The 27,469-nt window shown below is 35.7% G+C and overlaps 3 protein-coding genes across 3 annotated transcripts; all 3 read left to right on the forward strand.

Moving 5' to 3' along the window:
- Positions 1–853: 853 nt before the first annotated feature.
- LOC138332831 (uncharacterized) lies at positions 854–5,047 on the forward strand. The gene is made up of 3 exons (XM_069280789.1): positions 854–1,742; positions 2,080–2,285; positions 2,980–5,047. The coding sequence occupies exons 2-3, from the start codon at positions 2,234–2,236 to the stop codon at positions 3,600–3,602; spliced, it is 675 nt and encodes a 224-aa protein (XP_069136890.1). The 5' UTR covers positions 854–1,742; positions 2,080–2,233; the 3' UTR covers positions 3,603–5,047.
- Positions 4,495–10,148, forward strand: LOC138332706 (axoneme-associated protein mst101(1)-like). Its single transcript, XM_069280698.1, has 2 exons — positions 4,495–4,564; positions 9,640–10,148. Exons 1-2 carry the CDS (start codon positions 4,495–4,497, stop codon positions 10,146–10,148), a joined length of 579 nt encoding a protein of 192 aa, XP_069136799.1.
- Positions 10,149–17,184: 7,036 nt separating this feature from the next.
- Positions 17,185–27,201, forward strand: LOC138332832 (ficolin-2-like). Its single transcript, XM_069280791.1, has 4 exons — positions 17,185–17,309; positions 18,311–18,407; positions 25,978–26,142; positions 26,501–27,201. The coding sequence occupies exons 1-4, from the start codon at positions 17,283–17,285 to the stop codon at positions 26,743–26,745; spliced, it is 534 nt and encodes a 177-aa protein (XP_069136892.1). The 5' UTR covers positions 17,185–17,282; the 3' UTR covers positions 26,746–27,201.
- Positions 27,202–27,469: the final 268 nt, after the last annotated feature.

Consider the following 27,469-nt stretch of genomic DNA (forward strand, 5'->3'; position numbering starts at 1 on the left):
ATCACTGAAACAAAATGAAAATACTCAAAAAACAATAAATAATTTTCCATGAGCCAAGAAAAAGACGACACCGCCATACGAGATTTTCGATTTCGTAAACATGACGTCATTCAGGTGAATGTGATGTTACGTTTTAGCGGGACTGAATGACATTTCATTCAACGGAAGGTTCAAGTTCTGGGTCAAGTTATAAAAAGTTCCGTTAATTATGGAACAAATTCACGTGATCGTATTGACGGATAAAGCATTTCGTATTGATGGATAAAGCACAAGTTTATCTGGCAGTAGTTATCGGTCAGTATGTGGGACAGTTGCAGGATAAATTAACTTATGATTGATAATTTTATTTTACTTTATCTATTTATGTAGTATTACAACTCTAACACATATACCTTATCAATTCCATGCACCATTCATTATGTTCATCGAGAAAAATTGTCACATTAATGGTAACACTTCTAAAGGTTGTAACTAGCCGGTTTTTTTATCTCTAGCCCAGTGTTTATCTCTTGTAACTCTCTAATCTTCCTTTCTCAATCTATTGTTTGCTACTTTATTTTTATTTTTCTTATTGTTTCTTCTGATGTGTATATGTGTAAAGATGAATATAAAAGTGAGGACTTCTGACTATTCTCAAATGTGAGCAAACCAGAATACATGTAGTTGTGAGTACATGTATGTGCGAGTATGTGTGTGTATGTGGTGTAAGTGGTATGAATGCTGTGTGATTCCTATATTTTTACCAACAACTTAATTATGTTCAGTTAATTAATTATTATTATTACTGGGAAGATTGAAGCTGATGATAATGAGTGATTATGGAAATGAGGATGAGTTATTATGATGATGGTAATGAATGATAATGGTGATGAGATGATGGGTGGCCATGATCGATGATGATGAATGATGATAACGATGAATAACAGGGTAAGAATTATGAGTAATTGCAAATGATGAAAGGATTTGATTGGTGAAAATGATGATGACTGCCTATGACTGATGAGAATGATAATTTTGAGCGTGCTGATGAGGTACGATTATTATTGATGAGAATTAGCTCTAAAGTGTGAATGACAATCATGGTGAGAATGATAATGAGGATTAAAAAATAGTGTGAATGATTAGAAGGAATATGATTATCTACATAATTATTTTATAATAATTAATAAAACTGTTTTTGTCAGGATGTATTGCTGCTGTTGGAAAAATTAAAACAATTACTAAAAAAATATCAACGGATACATGGAAAGGCAATGACGAGACTAGAGATTGGACACCGAATGGAATTCAATCAAACAGGGGCGGGAGCTTAAGATGTCTCGACATATTACCACTAGCCCGCCACCAAGACCCTTTTGGTTACGAGTTCGAATCCCATTAGGGGCAGTTGCCAGGTACTGACTACTGGTCGGTGTTTTTCTCCGGCTTTCTTCCATCAACAAACCATGCACGTCCTTACAAGACCCTACATAGCTGTTAATAGGACGTTAAACTGATAAAACTAAACCAAATGTTACACAATAAGAGTACCGCAGAGAAGTAAATTTGTGAATTATACATTACATTTCTGGTTATATTTTAGGTCATTTGTCAAGTACAGGGGAGTCTCCATTTTTCATTCCCAACGACCAATGTGACTGGCATTCGTGTGAAGCAGTCTGCCAGGCTGGTAATGGTCGACTGATCATCCTAGACAGCCAAGTGAAGTTCGACCTTGTGTGTGGGTACCACAATAGTAGGGTGTAAGTGATACAGCCGACCGATCACGTATCATTGTGATTTGCCAGAGTTACTTCCATTCATAAACGAAAAAAGAAGGGAAATAACTCTGACTGATCAGTATTGCCACGTTTATCTGAAAAGTTTCTAAATAATATAAACATAAGATATATATGAGAAAAGATGTGAAAATATACAGTGCAATATATTGTTTTTTATACAAACATCAAATTGCGTTGAACTTTACCATTTGAAACCCCCAAATTGGCGTGATTACATGTAAGCAGGTGGTCTGAATATCGCGGTGGTTGTTGAGGCATGTTTTACTTTGAATTATAAACATAAATTACGACATTTCAGATCGAGTGGCGAGATCTACATAGCCTTATACGCTACGGCAGATGACTGTACAAGGTTTTTATGGAACAATGGTGACACGTTGAGTTGGAGTAGATGGGAGTCATGGGAACCCGACAGATGCGACCAGGAGAAATGTGTAAGACTATATGACGGGATGTTTAGGACAGCGCCATGTTCCAAGGAGTATGACGCTCTGTGTGAATATGGTAAGCACTTAGTCGTTTAGCCTTGATGATTATTGCTAATTGCTGATGGAGCAGAATGTTCTAAATTCATTTTACGCTTATGACTATAAAACACTTAATGATGCTCCAACGCTGACAAATACTTTTTTCTCTATACAAAACAGGAGCAGACGATTAAGTATTTTTCTTCAGTTATAAAAGTTACTTACTTCACACCATTAAAACAAACTGAAAAGTTTGAGATTCAAATTTTACTTTAAGATAAAAATATTAAAAATAATTTATTGCATCCCGTAAAAATCCGCTGTACTATCTTCTATATGGAATAAAGTTTTGATTGCCCAAGCACCAAAAGCAAAATGAGATTTTATATTATTTTTTTGTGTGAATTAGACATATGTACACACGATTAAACACCAATTATTGTTCAAATGATGGGCATCGTTTATGTGTTGTCGGCGCTGGAGCATCTTTAAGTTATAACACATACATATATGTACACTGTGACACATCAAGTATTATATAACTATGTACCATTATGCTGATGAATATGATGTGATATGAACTGCGAAAAATATATATTAACCTTGGATCAACCTCAGAATTACCTCGCAAGTGAGCGGATATGGATGTCGTTTGCATCATACACAAAATATTGCAAAAATAATTTATGCCAAATGCTTACCTGTATACAAAGCCGAATATCTATTTTCAGTCAACCAGGAAACTACATCATCCTCAACAGCTGAGACAAGTTCAACGCCTCAAACGACTACTTTGTCGATAACAACAATGATGGCAGAAACAACATCGTCGACATCAACAATGATGGCAGAAACAACATCGTCGACCACTAAATCTTCGTCTCCAACAACTTCTTTATCGTCATCAACGACGACGGCAGAGGTAACGTCTTCGCCCTCAGAATCCTCGTCTCGAACGACTTTTTTACCAACGTCAATAACGACAGAAGAAGCAACGACATCAACAGCGACGGAATCTACGGACCGGTCAGTAACGAGTGCCGTATCAATGATTACGACCCCCAGTACTACGTGTGATCCTGCTCTCACACGCTGTGTCTGCAAAGGAAATTTAATACAACTAAGTCCATCCGAACTACAAGAAAGTATTAATATGCTGAAGACAAACCTTGCTGTTATGAAGAACAGTACCGCCATCGCTCGACGTAAACGGATAAGCGTCTACGATTCGAGACCTTCGTCACAGGCCGTAGGAGGAGTGGCTTGTGGCATCATGTCTGTACTATTAGGATGGATAGTTATTGCTGACCTCGTCGCACTGATCATGAATATTTGCAGCACAAAACCCGCATAACTCGTTGACTCAAACTCTGAAGTCGAGGTCGTATTCTCACACAAAGCCTTAAATACTGTTAATGAAGTGATTCTTTTGGCGCTGCCATATTGAGAGCGTAGGAATGATTTAAACAGGTTAGCGCAAATATGAATGCCACATTGACTTACCGGAATAATTGCTTTTGAATTATCAACGAGTAGCTGAAAATGTAGTTAGCATAGCTTAGCACAAAGCTTCTATTGCGAAATGCCCTGCAATATATATGCTTATCGGTAAAATGGTATGCTTACGGTATGGCGTCTTGTTCAATTTTGCAATTAAGTTCGACCCAATGAAGTCACCTGAAAGTTATTAATTCAGTAGAAGTTTATGTTTACAGACTAGAAAATATTTAGCATATGTGTCTTGTTATAACCAGGGTAGCAACACAACACGGCTAAATAACTGGACAAGGCCTTTGAAAGCAATGCTGATAGCATAACCAATCATGTTACTGTCAAAAGCGTGGTTGGGGTTGGACAACATTTGTAATTAAGGAATTAGAATGTCAGTAAATATTAATTAGATTTAGTATTGATGCTGGTCATATCAGATTATATGGTATATAGAGGTTTCCAAATTCAAGTTATCAAATTCAAATAGTTAATTTTCAATTTTTTTTAAGACACGAGCTTTAGCTAATTTGAAAATTAACTAACAACTATCACGCGTTGGGGAACTTATTTATACCGTGGTGCCCATTTTCTCGTCTTCATTCAGGGAAACTTACCACGATACAATATATAACGATATCTTTCCGCCATAAAATTAAGTGCCTAAATAGAGAGCCAATAATCTATTGCTTAGTACTTTTAATAAGCAAATATTTGTTAAAACAGTAAATACAATGCTTCTTAAATGAAAATGCGCTATGAAAAGTAGCCCGAAGTTGAGGGCCAATTGGGATGAAGAGATCTTGGAGTTGACCAATCAGAGGCGCCGTAGGTGTTTACACACTGGAGTGTGTAAACATAAATGATAACCAACTGCTATGGAATTTATCACGTGTGTTTTCCATTGTGAAACATACATAGTTATAGGATGAATATATTTCAAACAAATCTACATTATATCATACTATTAACTTTGTTAAGAAAGCTAATGCATTGATATTTTATATTTCCAAAATGTTTCAATATACCTTATTGTGCAAAGACCAGAGTATAGTTTTCTTTATATTGCACAGACTTGTATGTAGAATTATTGTGTTTGTCTCTCTGAGAGACTGAGTGCAATGTAAGTATATACAGTACATAGTTTGTGATGTTTCATGTTTAGTGTCTATTCATTCTCTCCATTATTTAGTTTTCCTTCCTGGTTATCTTCATTGCTTATTAATAGTCTTGCAAAACCTTCCTATCCATGTTCATCTTTCGCCTCTGCATTTTTATTTAATTGATATATCTTTAATTGGTAATAAAGTATCCTGAAATAAAATCATTGACTCACATCTCTCAGTGGTGATCTGGCTTTAATTTGGTACTGTTACTGTATTTTATGACATCACACATGAAGACTAATCATAGATACATTTGTACAACTTATGCAGTTAAAACTTGTCTACTCAAACTAGACACTGTTGAAATCAAGACATTTATTGGATCTAACAAAAATGTCACAATATGAATTAAGATAACTAACAATGTAAAAAACGTGAAATAATGAAGTTTAATTGTAGGGATATACCAGTATATATTACAGAACTAATACTAAATACCTATCACAACTGCATAATACATATATTTAAGTTTTTTAATCTAAAATATATGATTGAGTCATCACCAAGTTCTTGTGAAACATACACATAGCCTTTCGTCTGTTTTGAATTAATAAGAAAACATATTTTGAAATGTTAAATCTACTTGGTCAATATCTTACACATTAGTAAAGTTGCATAGCTAAAAACTGGGAAAGTGCATTTTTATGATACAAGCACGAATCTTGGCATGGAAGTAGTTGTGATTATATATAAGAGAATCAAAGCGGGAGCCATCGCAAAAAGTACCTATTTCCGGTATTTTTTAAAAGATGGCCGTCATTTTCGTAGAGAAACTAAGAAAACTTAAGAAATAAGAAGCTGCACCTTTTGATAAAAGCATGAAAGTTGGCATGTGAGTAGATAAGACAACCAAAAACAGGAATTTAACAGGAAGCCATTTAAACTTCCGGCATTTTTCAAGATGGCCGCCACTTTTTGTAGACGAAACTAAGAGATGTAACGAAATACCAAGCTGCACCTTTTGATAAAAGCATGAAAGTTGGCATGTGAGTAGATAAGACAACCAAAAATAGGAATTTAACAGGAAGCCATTTAAACTTTCGGCATTTTTCAAGATGGCCGCCACTTTTTTGTAGACGAAACTAAGAAATGTAATGAAATAACACGCTGCACGTTTTGATAAAAGCATAAAAAATGGCATGTGAGAAGCCAAGACAATCAAAATCAGATTTGAATCGTGATCAACTGAAACTTACCTACTTCCGGTATTATTCAAGATAGCGGTCATTTCCGTAGGCAGAACTAGCTAGCATTTTCGTAAGCAATACCTGGAGAAGTTATGAAATTACAGATTGCAATTTTTGATAAAAGCATAAAAATTGGCATGCGATTAGCCAAGACAATCAAAATAAGATAAAAACCAGAACCTATCCCAATAGTACCTTCTTCCGGTATTATTCGAGATAGCATATGTGTAACCCTAGTGAATACTAGCCGAAATATACCGCTCGGCTATAGACAACTTCTGTTTAGTTAGATCGATTGAGCGTCAGACTAGTAACCCAGAGGTCCCGAGTTCGAATTCTGTCAGAGGCTGTAATTATGTTTGTATCAAACCATTTGCTCTGTTACATTGGCGCCCATGTAGGTACTCGGGAAATTTTCAGCCATACACCACAGGTATCACCGTTAACTCCTGGAAACTCGAGGACGAGTTCTTTCCCTGAGGGGGGAATATGTAACCCTGTTGAATACCAGTCGTAATCGGTTGAGCTTCAGACTAGTAACGCAGAGGTTCCGAGTTCGAATCCTGTCAGAGACTGTGATAATGTTTGTATCAAACTATGTTCTTTGTTACAAATGTTTCCGTAGGCAAAAGTGGTAGATGGCATTTTCGTAAACAATACACGGAGAATTTATAAAATAGTAATCTGCAATTTCTGATATAAGCATAAAAATGGCATGTGATTACCTAAGACAATCAAAATAAGATTTAAACCAGAAACCATTGAAAAAGTACCTACTTCCGGTATTACGCAAAATAGCGTTCAATAGCGTGAATTACCGGAAGCAGGTACTTTTTTCAGTGGTCCCCCATTTAAATCTTATTTTCGATGTCTTGGCTACTCACATGCCAATTTTTATGCTTTAAATAAAACGTGCAGTCTGTTATTTCGTTATTTCTCTAAGCTTCGCTTACAAAAATGGTAACCATCTTGAAAAAACCGGAAGTAGGCATATTTTTCAATTGCTCCCGATTTTAATCTTATTGTGGTAGTCTTGCCTGTTAACATACCAAGTTTAATGCGTTTATTAAGATGTTCGGCTTTACAATACTTCTCATAGTTCCGCCTATTCAGTTACATTTTGCAATGGCTCCCAGTTTTAATTTTGGTAGTCTAGGCTACTCGCATGTCAAATTTCATAAAGTCTCGTGCTTGTATAAAAATACACGATTTTCCCTATGCCACCCTTCTATTATGCAGTACTTGTATCCAACATACATGTCACTTCCAATAAAATCTGTGAAAGAAATAAGACTGTAACAATGATAAGATTTCAAACGAGAGTACAGTTAAGGATTGTTTTCGTTTTGATCTGCTGCAACTGCACCCAACAGCCGTCACGTAGAAAGTACAATTTACAAGTAAATAGGGCTAATTAGCGAAAATACATAAAACCCAATAAATACTCGGTAACACTAGAGTTAAACATGAATTATTGATAATCAATGTACTCACTATATGACTTTGAAAGAAAACGCGTGCAATGGGTAACCTTGTAACAAGGAATAGTTAATAAATGGACGTAGTTTAAAGTGACAGCATCACCGAAATGGGATTAAACAAAGGTGAAAAAGGGGTATAGAATACGGCAAAAGCAACACAAAACCCAAACAGATTTATAACATTGGTCGCCTGAGTGTAATGTACATGTTGATGACAAATCCCCAAGAGTAATTCATTCCTTGGTTACTGATGGATTCTTATCATTACATGTATATGTAAAATTGGTGATCCGACGTATTGAATGCCGAATTGGAGGCCATTCCAAACCAACTTTAGCATAAAGCCGCTCAAATTTTTAGGTGAATGATATAGCTAAAGCATATTTCACTCAGATAAGAGAATAATACTGGTGTGGTCAATTCATACAAACATACATTTCTACCATAATACGTCAATGTTATTTCTTTTTCAGGCCATTGTATAAATGTACTGGGTGTTGGACAAATACATTGATATTCAACTCGTGAAATAAAATCTTCCGGTTATTTGATTGGTTGAAATTTGATTTGAACTACGACCCGGACATGTTTTGCTCATTGTCACGTCACAATTTGTTTAAGCCATCGATTATCGAATGACGTCATGTTATTGTACTCCGATCGCTGAGCTTGCAGAACAAACTACTGTTGAAACAGCAATTTCGTAGCATAAACTATCGAATCAAAATTCAATATTGTCTTTTGTTTAATAGTATATTTTGCTGTGCGAGGACCGTGTGTATGATTTCGGCAGAATTAACACATCTAGGCCGGACTTGTTTACAATAGTTTGATGATTATTTGGCGAAAAGTAGATGTCACATTGCCGTTAACATGTTCAAATGTAGTTTGCCAACGACTATTTGTTTGTTCAAGTACCGATTGAAATCTAGATTCACACTCGTTGAGTAGGAATGCCCGGAACAGCTTGTTGTTAATACATTCCTTTTTAAGAAATTAAGCTTCTTTTAATATTGATGAGTGCCTTATTGCTAATAATGATATAACAACACCTTATTTGCATATGTCGGCAAATAACGGTATTTTGTTTTCTGTTATTTTGGCCTTCTTGTAGGTTATCTCATGGTGGTAGAGTCAGGTCAAACACTTTTAGTATTGTATATATTGCTACAATTTCTGTAATTTTCATCATTTTATTCAACTTAATTGTTGATATACCATTTTCTTATACATACTGTATATACATATAGTGCAATCGTTTCACTATTTGTTAATATTTCATTCAACTTATTTTCAGATAAACCATTTTCTTATATGTATTGTATATATAACAATAATTTCACTAACAGCCTGATCAATTCTACAGAGAGGCAAACAGTATTGGTCGTATCAACTCTTGCCACATCGATTTGGCTATCGGAACAACTGACCATTCTCTTCTATATTAAAAGAAATGTCGTCGATACCATTTCTGCTAATCATTGCATGCTTTACAGGAATGTTTGTAATAGCGACAAATTTTGGTAGAAATAAAAGTAAAATTTCCTTTTCTAATTAGACCTAATTAATTGAATTATATATATTACCTGTACTTCTTGATTCATTGAGATGATACCATTTTTATATTACGAAAACAATCAACGATAAAATAATATTGATATCATAATAAGTATTATAAACAATTTTATAACCAAAAACCAAAAACACTCAATAAAATAATGATTGACTCTTCTCTGCCTTTAATGTGCCATCTTTTGTTTTACTCTCTATGCTCTTCTATTGTTAAAACAGTGTTCGCACCAGAGAAATGTTGACTGCTTATGCCACATTCATTACTAATTGGTTCTCACAGACGTGTTAACCCATTGTCACATTTGTCACTTATCAACATATTCTGTACCCAAGATTCCAGAATCGACCGAGGTTATAGCTCCTACATTGTTTGATCACTTCTGGCTGTCTATATATTGCCTTACAGAAATATAATACCTCTGATACATAGTTGCAGTAATATTACAGCAATATAGCAGCAACATTGCAGCAATACATACTTCTCGTTTGAAAATAAGTTTGCTGGACCATAACCGCACCAAAGCAGCACACACTTGCCGCAACAAAGCAGCACACACTTGCCGCACCAAAGCAGCACACACTTGCCGCAACAAAGCAGCACACACTTGCCGCACCAAAGCAGCACACACTTGCCGCAACAAAGCAGCACACACTTGCCGCAACAAAGCAGCACACACTTGCCGCAACAAAGCAGCACACACTTGCCGCACCAAAGCAGCACACACTTGCCGCACCAAAGCAGCACACACTTGCCGCAACAAAGCAGCACACACTTGCCGCAACAAAGCAGCACACACTTGCCGCAACAAAGCAGCACACACTTGCCGCAACAAAGCAGCACACACTTGCCGCAACAAAGCAGCACACACTTGCCGCAACAAAGCAGCACACACTTGCCGCAACAAAGCAGCACACACTTGCCGCAACAAAGCAGCACACACTTGCCGCAACAAAGCAGCACACACTTGCCGCAACAAAGCAGCACACACTTGCCGAAACAAAGTAGCACACACTTGCCGCAACAAAGCAGCACACACTTGCCGCACCAAAGCAGCACACACTTGCCGAAACAAAGCAGCACAATTTTTTTTCGCAACAAAGCCGAACATAGTTGCAGCACCATAGCCTTTAGCTTTCTGGTCTCTCTTTAATCAAGTACAAAGGTTTAAATATTTAAGGATTAAATTCTCTTTTTGGTGGTTCTATCGAAGGATAAAGTTGAGTAGGGTATCGATATTTGGAATGGACCGCGAAGCGGTCCATGAAACAAACATCGATCCATGAAACAAATATCGATACCCTACTCAACTTTATCCTTCGATAGAACCACCAGAGAGAGACTTTAATCCTTATATTTACAGTCTGAACTATTATTTTCATAGCTCAAAATTTACACTTTATAGTGTTTATGGCATTTATAAGACTAAAATTGGATTATATCGTTTGGTTCCGACGGGCATTTGGAACAGCCACTCGAAGTGGCGGAAATTCCCGCCAATTTATCAATGAACATACAAATAAAATGAGTTCCGTCTGATGAAGCATATATCTGGTGTTTTCCCGGTATGAAACTATAAATCGTTATATTTATCTGTTGTAAAAAACACCATGGTGCAAAGCAGTTTGGTTTTAATCTTTTGCTTCGTATTATTACACACGCTTACACAATTCATAACGTGGCAGGATATTTAACGTAGTTGTGACGCGGCGTCCGATTCAAACCGCCTGTGTCAAGGAGGTGTGACAAACAGACAGTTTCTTCGATTTTGTGATCACTTGAGTTCTACTTAATCAGTTCACGTTTGAAATTACTTGAATACATGGATGTTTACATAGTATCATGACATTATTTCCGGATTTTGGAGATTTTCAAATGTATCGGAACGTCGTTTCGAGGAACATGTACAAACACAGGTAGGCCCACTACTATAAACGTTTACCGCTCTCTAAATGTTAGCTTATATTTATATTGTTGTTTCAAACACTTCAATAAATATTAGAGATATCTATTACAAGTATTGTAAAGCTACAATTCTAGGATTCCGTTTCGATACACCCAAACGTACATTGTGTAGGTATAAGTAAGGAGGGCCTACTATCGCCGATTCACAGTAGATAACGTACAGGACTTGTCTGTCCCGCGAGGTGAACAAAAATGCATTGTCGTGCTTGGTCGTTTTGGTTAAACTTATCCATCTAAAGACTGATGTTGTCCTGATATATCTTATCCATTTGCGTACAACCAAAGATGTTAAAAATACAAATATGATGTAGATCTACATGTTGTAGCGAACAGCACAGACTCACCGACACACACTCACCGACACACAACATGTAAACATTGCGACGTCATCAGAATGCAGAATGTGCAAAACTGTACATTGTACAACATTGTTTATTTATCATACGCACGGAAGCATTGCTCAAAGAGGTACGGTAGTAACATAAACAATGTAACTTTTCTACATTTGTATTTACACACATACATGTATATGTGTTCAAACCTATTTTGATACATGTACATGTTCATCGAACGTACGTTCGGTACTGAAAACACCAAAAGTTTCTGATTTGGACCATCATAAATTCATCCGCGCGGCTCCAAATTGCGCGTGACATACTCAATCTATCGAGAAATAAAGTTGAGTAGCCTTTGGTTGAAATCAACGGGGTTTATACTATCAATTCACCACTGACTGTAAATATTAAAGTTTAAAAAAAATCACAAGCGTCATTTTTGGTACAAGTATGGTCTTACTATGCAATGTCATTTTGAATTAATTTGGTGATGAAGTTGGTCTTTATATTGATAAAAAAATACCTTGTCAGTATCAAATAAAATAAATAGTGTTCAAGAAAATATGATGTTACTGCCGTTGAACCCCATCTGTGGACGCTGAAAGTGTAATACAATTACGACAATTACTCCGCGGCGTCGAGATTCTAAACGTTTTCTCATGGGGTGGTTCGTTTACAAGGTTGGCGGGACCAAATATATGACTTGACGGGCACGTGGGTTTGGATTTTGTTTGTGCCGAAGATGGACGGGGCCTTCATATGTGTACATGTATCAGCGAGGACCGATGATATGTCAACATAAACAATTACAATTGTTCTAAGATTGAACAAATTCGCGTTGGTACAAGGAACTCTTCTGGGTGGGAGGTAGAAATTGTTGATTTGGTCATGTGACCGCGAAAAATTTAGGGCACATTTTTCCGTCATGGCGGTGACACTTATAGGCAGAGAATACCAATGTCCGGGTAAAGGTCATAGTCGGTAATACTTGCTCGATAGCGGAACTAAGAAAAACTGTTATGTTTTGTGTTTCTTATTTGTTATTGATTTTTGGGAAAATGCACCAAGGTAAGTTATGAAATATTTGTGAGTGAGACGTCAGATACCGCTGATTTCCAACTGCTAGGCGACAGCTCCATTTGATGCCGTAATTTACATGTCATTTCCTTATGAAGTGTCTAAATTCAATTTTCGTGCATATTTAGATTAAATTTAATACAATATGTTCCGATAATTAATGTTAATTGTTCTATCATGATATGTAATTTTCCACCCGTGTTCAATCATTACATATGTCGCCATTTTGTTTCAAATGTGCCCTAAATTAAGTCACGTGGTGATGAAAGTCACATGACTAAACTGACTGAATGTTGTATCCCGGAATCGGCGTATTGTTCTAAGATTGAACAAATTCGCGTTGGTGTTATTTTCCTCATTAATTAGTACCCGGCTTAGTCAGGAAACTTATGATCTATACATAAAATCTAACGTGCACATATGCAATGTACGACGCGTAGTACTGTAGTTCTCATCTTACAACTCTGGTATTTTGGTATCTTTTGCCTATCATAATGAAATGTTATATTCCCCATTCTACAAGCAGATAGGCTGAATTACACATGAAATATATTATCACAATGGTTTATGATCTATACGTTTAAAATCTGGATGCCTTGCCAGATTTTTAAACTGACAAAAAAATTGCCACGGCAGTCACGGTACCGACGGTGAACGCAACAGGACGTAATAAAACGGGATTGGCGTAACAAAACGTAACAGTGCGTACGAGGCCGTAACAAAACTTCCAGAAGGTCCGTGGTGGAACGGGCAGCAAGCACGTTCCCCGGAATCTCATGGTGATATCAAGTTTTTTGAAGTTCTGTTGCGATTGATGCAGATTGGCTGCACGTTTTCTGCCGTTTTGTCCAGGTTTGTCAAGGTTTTGACGGCAAGCCAAGGTGGATGATAAACGTTTCGATGCGTTCTGTCAAGGCACATCACGGTTTGTAGCGGTTGAAAGCCCAACGTGATACGGCGTGTTACGTCTTATTACGGTCTTACGTTGCAAGCAATATATGATGGAGTATCATATTTGCTACTTCATGGAATTATTTGTATCAATAAATAGAAATAGTCATTATCAAACACATTAAAATCATCAAATTATACCAAAGCTATTATTGCAAAAGGCAGATTTTAAAAGTGAGAACCATTTCAGAAAAAAAATATTTGCGTAGAAACACTATAATAATTATATATTTATACCAAATATAGTTAAGATTTTATTTTCTTTTAACACATTTTGTAATTAAAACATGTTTGAAATGACATTTTCGGCAATAAATATTGTTTCATTTGCTCCAAAAAAGCCCGGCATCAGACTTTCATCCCTAGTAAGCCTTGGCGGACCGTGAAAAACGTGTCGGAGCTTGATTAAAACGTGTAAAACGTAGCAGACCTCATCAGATCGTAACAGGCCTAGAGAGAAGGTAGTGGCATCCTTGATAGACCGTTCTAAAGCCGTAGTGTACCTTTAACCTCTGGGAACAGCCCTTTCCCCTATATCCACAGTCCATCACGTAATCCGTAAAAGACCGTGGCAAAACTTCACAAGACTTAGCTCAACTTGAATACAGAGACAAAAATAGCCAAAATTTCACGGCGCACCATGTTTTGGGCAAACGGGACTACCGTGGTCGCCGGGAACATAGTGTAAACCTAGCATTACGTTTTTCTTGGACGGAGAAATCTCTACCCTAGGAGGAGCTTCACGACTGTGTAATCCGATACTTCAGTGATAAAGCACTATAAAATGGCAAAAGTTCCACTATACAAGAAGACACAACACGAATATACAGCCAAAATCACGTACCTCGCACTTCACACACGTAAGGCACCGCATACACGGAAGGTCGTCCTGACACGACAGTTGCTGTTAATAAAATTTAATTTAATCAAACAAACAGATAATGAAGCCATTGGAGCAGTAACCAGAACTAAAAACATCTAGAACCTTCAGATGATTTTATTGCTATGTATTTTTTCGCAGTAGGATCGAACTCTGTCGCACAAATTAACGTTTTCCATTGGCTTGTAACATGGCATCCATCATTTAAATATTTCATTTGTAATTTCCAGTGACAGACAGAGCAAAATATCGCCTCCGTACTCCCTATATATATGTTAGCATTACAGTATACAGATGTTTGTCACTCTTAATGAAGTGGTACAAAGAGAAGGACATGGGATTTTTGTGTTTGGTTTTAGTCAGTGCAATGATGGCGACAACTGAGATTGCGCTAGGGTTCTCCCTCAAACGTGAACTCCGCGTAAATCCAGTGAACCAGAGTTTGCATCACCTCAGTTCAAATAGAGAAATCCCTGACTATGTTGCTTGTTCAAAGCTGTGCAAAAATGAGGAATGTCTGTCTTTTTTGTACACGGAGGTCGACCAAAGCTGTAACACCTACTCCAAACAATTCTTTCGGGATCAAAATACTGCCGTGTCCACGTCACAAATGTTCTTCTATAAAGGTAAACTATATAGTTTTTAAAACTTCATCGGTGCAACTATTGTGGAATCAATACGGATAATGGATGTTTTGTTCGACGCCACTTATTTTCGTGGAGAATATTTTTCACGTATAACTTTTAACGTTTGATTCTCTTGTTATCGTCTCACTTCTTCTTTCAATAATATATGTGATAATACTGTAAATGTACTTATTTCAGCGGTAGTTTTATTTTGAGGCTTGTCGTTCTGCCTTTTAAGCACTAATTTATGTACAGTGCTAAATCTGTTAAAGGGTAATTCCAGTATTGAATCATTTATATCTGCTCTAATTAACCATCATTTGTTTTTCATAAATAAGTACGTTTACAGCATGCAATCATCTAGAATTGTAACTACAAACCAAAATTAGAACTACAAACCAAAATTAGAACTACAAACTAGAATTGTAACTACAAACCTAAATTAGAACTACAAACCGAAAGGTGCTGTTACAGAACCGCCCACAACGATTTCTTGAAATCGACTATGCAATGTATATTCCATTGAAGCTATAAAAAACACATATGGAACAAGATGTTTTATTCCAGTTGACCCATTAGCGCGCCCATAGCGCCTTCTGCTTCACTTTTTCATAGATCCGGAAATGTTTCTGTCTGTGATTAAGAGAGTATTGTACATACATTAAAATTTACAATGATAAACAGTTGACGCTGAAAAACAAATGAGTTAGTAAGAAGACGTAGAAAACCAGAATTCGAAAAAGTTCATCGAATTCAAGATATCATTTTTAAAATCAAGCAGCAAATTCGGCACGACAATATGCGTTTACTATCGATGTTAGTGTTTTAAAAACATATTTGACTATCCCTCTTTATACCGTCAAAGGAAGGACGTGCCGAATCACTAGATAAGAGCAATAATTCAATGTTGAAAAATTAATGAAGAAAAATTGTAACAATTTCTTATTACAATAAAATGCAATAACACATCGTTAAAGCACAGAAATAAATTGTTTTAGTCATATAATGATTTTAGTTAAATCAAATTAGCAATCAATATTAGAAGTTGTAGACTTTGCGGAAGAAATGTTGACATGTTAAGTGTTTTAGTTTAAATGTAGGCGTAATTTAGTAACAGTTAAGGATCTTTAGATTAAATACATGTATATATTTTCGAAAAACTTGAAATGAATAGATAAGGATGACTGAAGAAGATACTCTGAGTTTTTTTTACATGTCTTCAGGTGAAGTACTGAAATTTTGTTGTATTTATCAACACCGTAGTTCTATCGTGATGACATCATGCTATGATACGATGCCTTCACGACGTTCTTACGAGGGCTTCACGTAGTCCTGTTGACTTCTAAGGCCATCGGATCATTTTGTGTTTCCTTCGTATTTTCGTTCGTGATTCTTCGTGTTTCCTATGTATTGCGTTCGTGATTCCATTGAGCCCATTGTCACCGATGATTTCATAATGGAAAGACGAAGAGGCCAAGAACAGCCAAGATGTCCCTACGACAAAGGACAAGATGTACACATGATTTTTTGTCACGCAAAAGACTTTGGCGTCACTTACGAAGTTACTGCCGAAGCCTGAAAAACTTCCCGGCGATCATACGATGGCTAAAGATGCCCTCACAAATGGCCCGATGCGCTCACGATCGGCCCCAAATTTCACATTTTCCTTTTTCGTCTGTCCATCCTGTGTCGAAATCGGGACAGTATAACATTAACGACAACAAATTCTCGATAGTTTGATTGCTGAAACAGTCATTTTGACAGTGATAAGTTATTTGGAGGTTATCTCCTATCTAGCATTTTATCTTTATCACCGGCCTGCTTGTATTGTTTTGAGTTTATAAAATGTTGTCTATAGATTACTGGCTGTATGGCTAAATTATTAGATAATTGTCAAGTAAGCGTTAGTGACGTTAAATATTGCCTGATAGCCTTCACTTCGACCCGGTTAGTTTGTGTAGGATGTGCATTTAATAATTGCACAAGATAATTTTTATCACATAACCACAACAAGCTACATTTTTGAGAATTTCACTGTCAAAATGCGCTGCTCAATGAGTTTTTGTCCTGTTGTTTAAGAATCCTGACATCTGACTATGGCAGAAATTTCGAGGTTTAGTTTTCTTCATCAATTAATGAATGAATGGAATGTTAATGTTTTATAAAAATGTCTTTCACGCAGCATATTGATTTATCAAAAATAAATACCATTTCAGTTTTCGATCATTGTTCGGATATCGGCAAAGGACATGCATCTGGTGTCTACCAAGTCACAGCTCAAGGCGAAAGCATCCCTGTGTATTGCGAAATGGAAACTGAAGACGGGCCATGGATCGTAGGTTTCATTCTTTTTCTAGAATGTCTATCAACGTAACCTTTGATTTATATCAATCCAAACAGCATTTCCTCCAGCCATACATGTTGATGTAGCATGAATCTTTATCGATGTTTGCAATATGGAATAAACTTAAAGGGTTTTAATTGTTTGATATGTCACGAGCCTTTGAATTATTTATGATTGATGTCTGGGAAGCTAACTACCACATATTACGTTACAATATCTTCCCGCCTTGGAATATAGTGCCTAAATAGCGTGGTAATATTCTGTTGTTTGTACTTAAACATAGCAGCTACTTGTTATACAGTACAGTATCTGCAATGCAGTTTAAATGACAATACAGCATGAAACATAATCTTAGGGGAAAAGCCGAGAGATTTGAAGATGACCATTGCGAGGCGATGTAGGTGTTTATACACAAAGATAAACGACAACCAACTGCTATGGATTTTGTCACATTATGTTTCGGTTGTACTGATGAATCTTGGACGATTTAAATGATTTGAATATTATATTTACAAAAGACAAATATAAAAAAGAAATTCCGCAATCGCTTACGGTAATTGTATTCGAAATTAGTTTATTTTATTCATATAATGATACATATAATACAGTAAATAAACACATTTCGGGATCAGAAAACAAGCTTAAAGCTTATATAAATTCCTTTCCCTGAAATATCAAGCCAGAGGAATGTTCGGCACTGGAAACACCTTTCACAAGATATGTAAAAAGAAATTAGGGAACCACAAGAAATGTGACACTCTTAGGGTAATGCAGATTGAAGAATTTCTCTTAACTATTATGGCTACGGGTGCCTTTTTTCTTTGTCATATCAGATATCAAGGCGTTTGTCTCGTAAGTAGTTTTTTTTTAATTATTCATGCATATATAAGGCGTTACAACAAGATTTGGTTCACACATGAAAATAACAACTTCAGCTAGACAATATCGATGTCGTTTAAAGTTATGTAATATGCATTAACAAATATTTCTAGGTGATACAGAGACGGACAACCGGGGATGTAGATTTTTACCGTGACTGGTCTGAGTACAAGAATGGATTTGGAGTTCTACAGGGAGAGTTTTGGATTGGTAAGTTCAGGCCGTGCAAGTTTTTATGTAGTTGTTTTACAGGTTATCAACATATACCCTACGTAGATAATACATCGGTTTATTTCAAAATCAGCTCGGCTATAAATAGTGACAGGGAATTTCCTAGATTTTGCCTACATTTATAAAATAAAACGTATATAAATGTTATATCAAACCAAGACATACCGTTAAACATTTACATTTACAATTGCCACTATTTCTGTATCGAAAAAACTAAATTGGAGCAGATCTGTTTATTTCCGAATAACTTGAATTCAGAACGTGACCCGATTCGGTGCGTATGGATACATGTAAACATTAGCGGACTTCCTTTGACATTCCACAAAATCAATTGTCAATGTTTACAAATAACACATGTATCGGAGACATACAATAAAACAAATTTAATGTTTTGAATGTGTTATTGCAATTTGACCGGAATAAAATAACTGAAATATAAGAACTATTTTTGTTCAGTCATAGAAAGAAAGGCGGATGAAGCTGTCAGTAAACACCGCGCTTTTTCTGAATGGCTGTTGTACACGGTTAACATGACGGCAGTAAAATTTTGACGGCGAATAGCACACGGTTAATGATTGGATCTGATGCTCTGGTTGTTTTAACTGTTTAAAGAAAATATTGTAACTTTTTCAGTTTATGAGATAATAAACCCAAATGAGCATGAGGTAAATTGCGTAAATATAACAACAGAGTTCCTGGTAGTTGCAATATGTCTCTTGTTGCGGTAATTGAAAGGAATTGAAAACTTTTCTACATTTTTATAAAACTGAATCTGAGTATGTACAGTGGGTTAACTGTCAAAAGATGTTCTTTGTCTTGAACATGATATTATAATAGGATGTACGTATACCCCCCCCCCCCCCGAAAACTCTAAATATTCGTCTATAAATGCATTCGACGAAATATAGGATGAAATGAAAGAACCCCAAAAGTCGACATGTAAGGTAGCCTTACTTGGTGAGTTTAATGCTAAAACCAAAGCTCTACAAGATTTCATAGAACCAGACGATTCTCTAATGAATATGTTAGATTTTGAAGAAAATGAAGATGTTCTTAGTTATGTGTATGACTTCGAGAAACTTTCCCAACAGGGTGTACCCTTATTGAGATCAAGTCAATGCAAGTGTAATGTTAACATTTTTGGCTATAAGTTACTGCAATTGTGTAAACAAAATAATATGTACATTGCAAATGGAAGAGTCGGAAGTAACAATTTGTTGGAAAAACTACTTGTAATGACACAAGTGTTTTAGACTATTTAGTAGTATCATCTAATTTCTTTGAATTAATCACTGATTTTGATGTAATGGATTTTGACCCTTTATTCTCTGATGTACATAGTAGAATTGTATTTCGTTTAAGTAGTAAAAATAATACTGAAACTTCACCAAGAGGTGGTGATCTGAACTTATTTAAAGATAATGCTTACATTAAATGGAGAGCAGATAAACAACAATCCTTTTATAGTTATGTACAAGAAGACTGCTGTGAACAATTAAATATTATAAATGAACAGTTAGAATTCTTAACTGAGAAGGAGAATAACAATATCACATCTAAGGATATCGATAATGTTGTAAATAATATCAGTGATCTTTTTAAGACATCTGCTGAAAAGGTATTTGGTAAAAAAAAAATAGTGCAAAGTATATTAGCCAAACCAATAATAAACCTTGGTTTGGGAATGATTGTCATAAAAGGAGGAAAGAATTTCATGCAGCTAAAAATAAATATAAACATTGTAAAAATTCAGACAATAAATCAACGTTAAAACATGCGAGCAAATTGTATAGACAAACTTTAAATAAACATTTCATGATGCATAAAGAGAAGAAACAGAACGAAATAAGACATACGGCGAAATGTAACCCCAAAGCATTTTGGAGGTTATTAAATGATATTGGAGGTAATTCAAATGAACAAAACGTTGATATTAACACTGAGGAACTATATGATTATTTTAAAAATTTTAACAAGGGAGATAATACAGACGAACATTTTGACTTCGATGATGTTAATAATGGTTTGTTTGATGATATATTGAATGATGGAATTACTGTGGATGAAATAAAGCATGCAGTTAAAAAGCTTAGTAATAATAAGGCAGGTGATATAGACTGTATTATAAATAAATACATAAAAAACACATTGGACCTATTTTTAAATGTCTATCATAAATTGTTCAATATTGTTTTAAATACGGCATGTATCCCAGAATCGTGGAAAATAGGTGTAATAAAACCTTTGTATAAAAACAAAGGAGATCCGAAGAACTTAGATAACTATAGAGCGATTAGCCTGGTATCTTGCCTAGGAAAAGTGTTCACATCTGTTTTGAATACCAGACTTAAAAGTTATCTGATGAACTTCATATCATTAGTGGTGCTCAAGCTGGCTTTAGAAAGCAACATTCTACTGTTGATAATATTTTCGTTTTACATACCCTTATATCTATATATATATCGCTCAAGAAAAAATTATACTGCTCTTTCATAGATTTCAAAAAAGCTTTCGACTCTGTTTGGAAAATAGGATTATGGAAAATGGTTAAAAAAGTAACATAACCGGAAAAAATTTAAAAGTCATAATCAACTTATATGCCAACACGAAAGCGTGTGTCAAGAAAGGGAATGAACTGTCAGGATTATTTGATTGTAATATTGGTCTAAAACAAGGGGAAAATTTGTCAACTTTTTATTTGCAACTTATTTAAATGATTTAGAAGACTTTTTTGATGAAAATGACGTCAGTTGCCTCCAAACTATGAAAAGCTTGAGTGATGATGTTGGATTGTTTATTAAGATGTTTCTTATCCTTTATGCTGATGACACTGTTATTATTTCCGAATCAGCAGAAGGACTACAGAATTTATTGAATATGTTTGAAATATACTGTAATGAGTGGAAACTTACGGTTAATACGCAAAAACTAAAGTTGTTATATTCTCAAAACGGAAGTATCAAACACGTTTGCGTTTTTTATTTTGCAACGAAGAATTAGAAATATTGGAATCTTTTACATACTTCGGCATTTTATTTAACTATAATGGTACATTTGCTAAAGCAAAAAGTAAATTAGCGGAACAGGCGAAAAAAGCTTTATTTGCTGTTTACAAAAAATAGAAGTATCTCTCTGCCAGTTGATTTACAACTGCAGATTTTTGACACTCTGATACAACCTATCCTTTTATATTCTGTTGAAGTATGGGGTTTTGAGAATATTACTATTATTGAAAAAATTCACTTGCAATTCTGTAAACGTATCTTAGGTTTGACACCTAGTACACCAAACTTTATGGTCTATGGTGAATTGGGTAGATATCCTTTTATATTCTGTTGAATTATGGGGTTTTGAGAATATTACTATTATTGAAAACATTCACTTGCAATTCTGTAAACGTATCTTAGGTTTGACACCTAGTACACCAAACTTTATGGTCTATGGTGAATTGGGTAGATATCCTTTTATATTCTGTTGAATTATGGGGTTTTGAGAATATTGCTATTATTGAAAAAATTCACTTGCAATTCTGTAAACGTATCTTAGGTTTGAGACATAGTACACCAAACTTTATGGTCTATGGAGAATTGGGTAGATATCCGTTCAGTATTGAAGTGAAATGTAGAATGGTCATGTTTTGGTATAATTTAATTTCCACTGATAAATTGTCAAGCAAAATATATAAACTAATGTACCAATTGGATGTAAATGGAAACATAAGTTTTAAATGGATCGATTTTGTGCGAAATATTTTTTATGACACAGGCTTAAATTTTGTATGGAATATACAGGAATCTTGTACATTGAACAAAATATATTTAAAATTTACCATTAAACAAATACTTAAGGATCAATTTATTCAAAGGTGGTTTATTGATATGAATTTGTCATCAAATTGAAACTGAATGAAAAAGATAGAAAAAATATTGTTAAATTTCGTACTTCTAATTTACATTTGCCCATAGAAACGGGACGATGGGCTAATATACCACGCAATGAAAGAATTTGTCCCCTTTGTTTCAACGGTATTGGTGACGAATTTCATTACTTATTTAATTGTACTCACATATCAGTTCATCAAATTAGGCAAATACATATACCAAAATATTATTTTACGAACCCTAATCTAACAAAAATGAAAGGTCTAATCTCACTGTGTAACGTACGTATTCTTTCGCAACTTAGCAGGTTTATTGAGAAATTAGAGAAATTAATTTATAATAATTAGATCAATTAAGTCCATTATATTCTGTATTATACTTATGTTGTGTTGATTGTATTATACTAATGCTATGTGTTCCGTCATGTCAAGCATGTCTGCAGGTAGGGCGTTAGAATTGTACCTGCTGCCCCTATTGCATGATCGTAAAAGGCGACTAAATTTAGGATCTTATCTTTTCTATTCTTCCTAACTGACTTTATCCTTCCTAATGCCTCCCTTGGCACCGCCTCATTTTTGGCCTTGAGTTGAGCGTTCGCCCCTGTGAGGAAGGCTCTGGGTTCTGTCCCCTGGCCGAGACACACCAAAGTCTGTAAAAGTGGTAGTTTCTGCTCCTGCTTAGCGCTCAGCAAAAAGGGAGTGGGACGACTGGTTCGCCCGTTGTCAGTATAATGTGACCGGGTGGGGTGTGTTGCTTGGTGTCTTCGGCCGCATGCTTCAGTGATATAGCACTATAAAAAGGGCAACAGTTCCACTATACAAGAAGACACAACATGAATATACCGCAGTCTCCCAAAACACGCACCTCGCACAACATACACGCAACACACCGCATACATGGGAGGCCGTCCTTACATGACCATTGTGTTCCGTCATGTCAAAAATTGAATCAAACAAACAAACAAAATCAAAAATTCTTTTTGTAATACACTGATTTGACCTCTTGTTACATACGTAAGTGTGTCAGAGCGTAATAAAGAAATCTGAAACTGAATCTGAAATCTGAATCTGGTATAAAATCCAAAGACTTTGATTAGTTGTTCAAATACGAATTTATTGAATCACTTTTCTATGAGTCGGAAGGCGATTTCCGCAGTGTCCGAAAATCGACCCGTAGAGACCGAGCTCAATATCCTAACTGATTACAAAATATGAGGCATGGAATTAAATGTACAATCGATACAATGGGTGACACCTGGCATGTACATTGTATATGCATGACTCTATTATGGCTGGTCGGTACTCGGACAGGTGAGATAATTTGCTTATCTATTGTCTGAGTCGTAAGTGTCATAGTACAAGTAAGACCAGTTTGGATAATTAACTTCAAAGGGTGGATGAGTTATAAAAACGCAATGAATAAATTACAATTAACCATATGTTATATATAGAGTAATTAACTGAAATAGACGTGAATAGATACATGTACATGTACAAAATGTAGCTTTAAAATATCATGTCACTGATGAAAATAAAGTAACGAAAGTTTGTGGAAATCAAATTAAATAATACTGAATTAAAATTTTAACCAACGTTCAAAAAATACATAATGTAGCACTTATATCATACAATTCTTCATGATATAAACACGAAACGTTTGCGTACAATTTACCAACATTGAGTTTATCATCTCATTAACTTAAAAAAGTCAACCAAAATTAGAAATGAACTTTAAATAAAATATAGACTACTAATACAAGCCCGCTAGTTCGCAATTATTGTTCTGGAAAAATGACTTATTATAACTCTACCATCATGAAACATAAAAGTATGCAAAATATTAATGTATTAATCGTGTATTTGTACAAGTGTGAAATGTCAAAGGTTTCCTGACATGCTGATTGGAATGATAATTAATGCCTTACGCTACAAGTAACCCACATAGACGATAGATATCGCTCACGGTCATGTAACACTACAGACATATGAAAAATATGCTGTAGCAAAACCAAGAACAGAGTGGTTAACGCTTAGCATACCGGAAGTGTGACGACTGGTCCGCCCGTTGTCGCCATAATATGACCTGGCGGGATGAGTTGCTTGGTGTCTTCGTCAGTATGCTTTAGTGATATAGGACTATATAAAGGCCGAGAGTTCCACTATACAAGAAGGCACAACACCAATATACAACGCCTTGCCAAACCACGTAACATTCACTTAAACTTGCTTTAAACAGGGAAAACCCAGAAGATAAAGACCATGACCTTATTCATCCAAATCACCAAACTCATTTGACCATTAGATGCAATCATCTTACTTGTTACTAAGAAGACCACGAAATTAACGAAAAAGGGGGCCAACGTGTGGTTAAAAAGGGAGGCAAGGTCAATTCGATTATCCTCTAGACTTAGTTTACAATTCAAAACTTGAAGTTGTTATTAAACAACAATGTACCGTGTCATAAATATTTTATATTATTTTTACACTGAACACTCGGACATTTAAGATAAGCGTGTTTGTTTCATTGAAGAACAATTTCAAACACGAATGTAATTTGTCAGGCATTCACATGAAACAACTTTGTTTCTTTCATTTTCAAAATAGGCCTAAATATAGGTAGTCCCCCGGTGCCGTACTGAAACAGACGTTCTAGTCAGTCTGTGTAGTGTACGGCCACTTCGTATTTTGTAATATGATCAGTTTCCAAAATTAAAGTAATTTCGATAGTAGTCTTTCAATAAATATGTCAGCGTTATGTTTGCAAAATACGAAAACCGAGCACGTTTGTACTACCACGTATCGTGCCGTAGATGCCTGCTAGCTGGGATTTTCTTGGTTACAGGATATTTTTATCACGGGAAATCCCGCCCGGAAACAAAGAATAGAAGTTTTGAACAAGCGCATTGCGGTCGTGACCTCACTTCCGCGCACATGTCTGCAAATATCAAAACAGGTTCTCCGGTAGTAAACGGCACTCAGACGACGATTTGATTTTACTAATAAACGGCGGATTCTTCTGCACGTACGTTATATTTCTATCGCTCTTGAAATTGCTAGTTGCATTTGATGGTCCAATATAACGAACGGCGATATCGAGAAATAGACTTGTGGGTTCCTTTTTGTCAATAAATAACTAACGTTACGATAATACGTAAAACACATGTACAGAAGTGAGTTTTATTCACCACAACTTGCGATACCTACCTGTAAAACAATAACAAAGGTGTACCCATATTGTTAATTGATTTCACTGTGTACACACGGTCGTCCACGCGGCCATAGTGTGTGTAGCTGATTACCTGTCAGTCGGCAGTAACGAAAACATGTGTCCCTATCAACAGAATTTGGCGATATTGACGAGGTCATTATAGTGTTATTTTAATCATTTGTTCCTCAAATGTGATGGCTGATGGCGGTAGGCGGGTTTGGCGATATAACGGGTGTATCTGTATGAAGGGAAATCCGTTCTGAATAAATTCATGGCGATAAGCGAGTTTGGCGGTAAAACGGGTGGCAATATAACGGGGTTTTACTGTAGGTCAGTAGAGGTATTAGAAGTAAACACTCGTTAGAAATGTATGACAAATTTTATCATAAATATCTGTCGCCATCAATTCGAAAAGATAAATTGGCATATTATTGTATTATACATATTTAATTGTTTCCAAGGTAACGACAATCTCCACCTGCTGACTACAACCCCGAGGATCCTCCGAGTAGAACTAGAGGCCTGGGAAGGGGAAACAGGATATTCCCAGTACTCTACATTCCAAGTGGCAGATGAAACTCAGAATTACGAACTTCTCGTTCAAGGATTCTCTGGAAACGTGTCTTGTAAGTTTTGTTGTGTTTTTACTATTGATTGGCTCGTTATGAGTATGGATGGAAAGGGTACGTTTAGTTTTGAATGTTGTCAAATAAAGTTATGTTTTTATCACATAACTTGCCTATGTCATACGGCCATGTCATAAATATCTTAAGACACATGTGTAATAACACTATTATAATGTCACATATAGATTTGATGTGATAATCCATGAGACGAAAACGTCACATTTGGGCCAGATTTCTACTATAAAAGTTATGTGAAAACTAAAATCTCGAAGCTAATCAAATTATTGAACTTATTTAATGAATGTCAAATTACTTATGCACTCATGGAAAATCATTTTTTTTTTCTCCCATTTTAAAGATGATGCTATGAGCCCCCACAGCGGCGCTGCCTTTACCACATACGATAGAGACAACGAACAATACAGTGCTGATAACTGTGCCTATCATTGCCATGGTGCTTGGTGGTACACAGGCTGTTTCGCCAGCAACCTGAATGGAAAACATATCGGACACCAGCCTTGGACGAGGATTGTCTGGTGGTACTTCCCAGTACCTAATGAACAAGCTAATCCCCTGCGGAAAACCAAGATGATGATTCGATGAATAAACGTTGAGTCAAACGCATAGAATACGGTTAAATGCCTTAAATCAAATGATAGAAGAATCAAACGCCAATTTCAACAAATCGTTTGGTTAATTCAATGCGATAAAGGAATTTAAGGATCTGATATCTTTAGTGATGTATTCAATGAGAATTTTGAAGATAAGATATATTTAGCGATAAATTAGATATATTTAGTGATGTATTCAATGAGAATTTTGAAGATAAGATATATTTAGTGATGTGTCCAATGAGAAATTTGAAGACAAGATGTATTTAGTGATTACTTAGATATATTTAGTGATGTGTCCAATGTGGAATTCAATATATGCAATATGTTTAGATAATATGTATTAAATGAGGGATTTGAACACTCGATATATGCGGTGATGTTTCAATGAGGAATTTGACATTCAATATATTTAGCAATTTTTTCATTAAAAAATTTAAAAATTCGATATATATTGCGGGTTTTTTTTTCAAAGAGTAATTGGACCATTCGATATATCAGGCGTTTTTTCAATGATGAATTTGAACATATTTATATATTTATCGACTTTTACCGCAGCGCCAGCATGACCTATTGTCATCATGCATCGTCCGTCGTTGTGTGCCGTCCGGCGTGCGTCATGTACCGTGCACTGTCCACCATGGGAAAACTTTTCATTCATTTCATTCTTCTCAATAACCGAAAGGCCCAGAGTACTGATATTTGGCCTGTAGCGT

Source organism: Argopecten irradians, chromosome 10 (assembly GCF_041381155.1).
Source record: "Argopecten irradians isolate NY chromosome 10, Ai_NY, whole genome shotgun sequence".
NCBI lineage: Eukaryota > Metazoa > Mollusca > Bivalvia > Pectinida > Pectinidae > Argopecten > Argopecten irradians.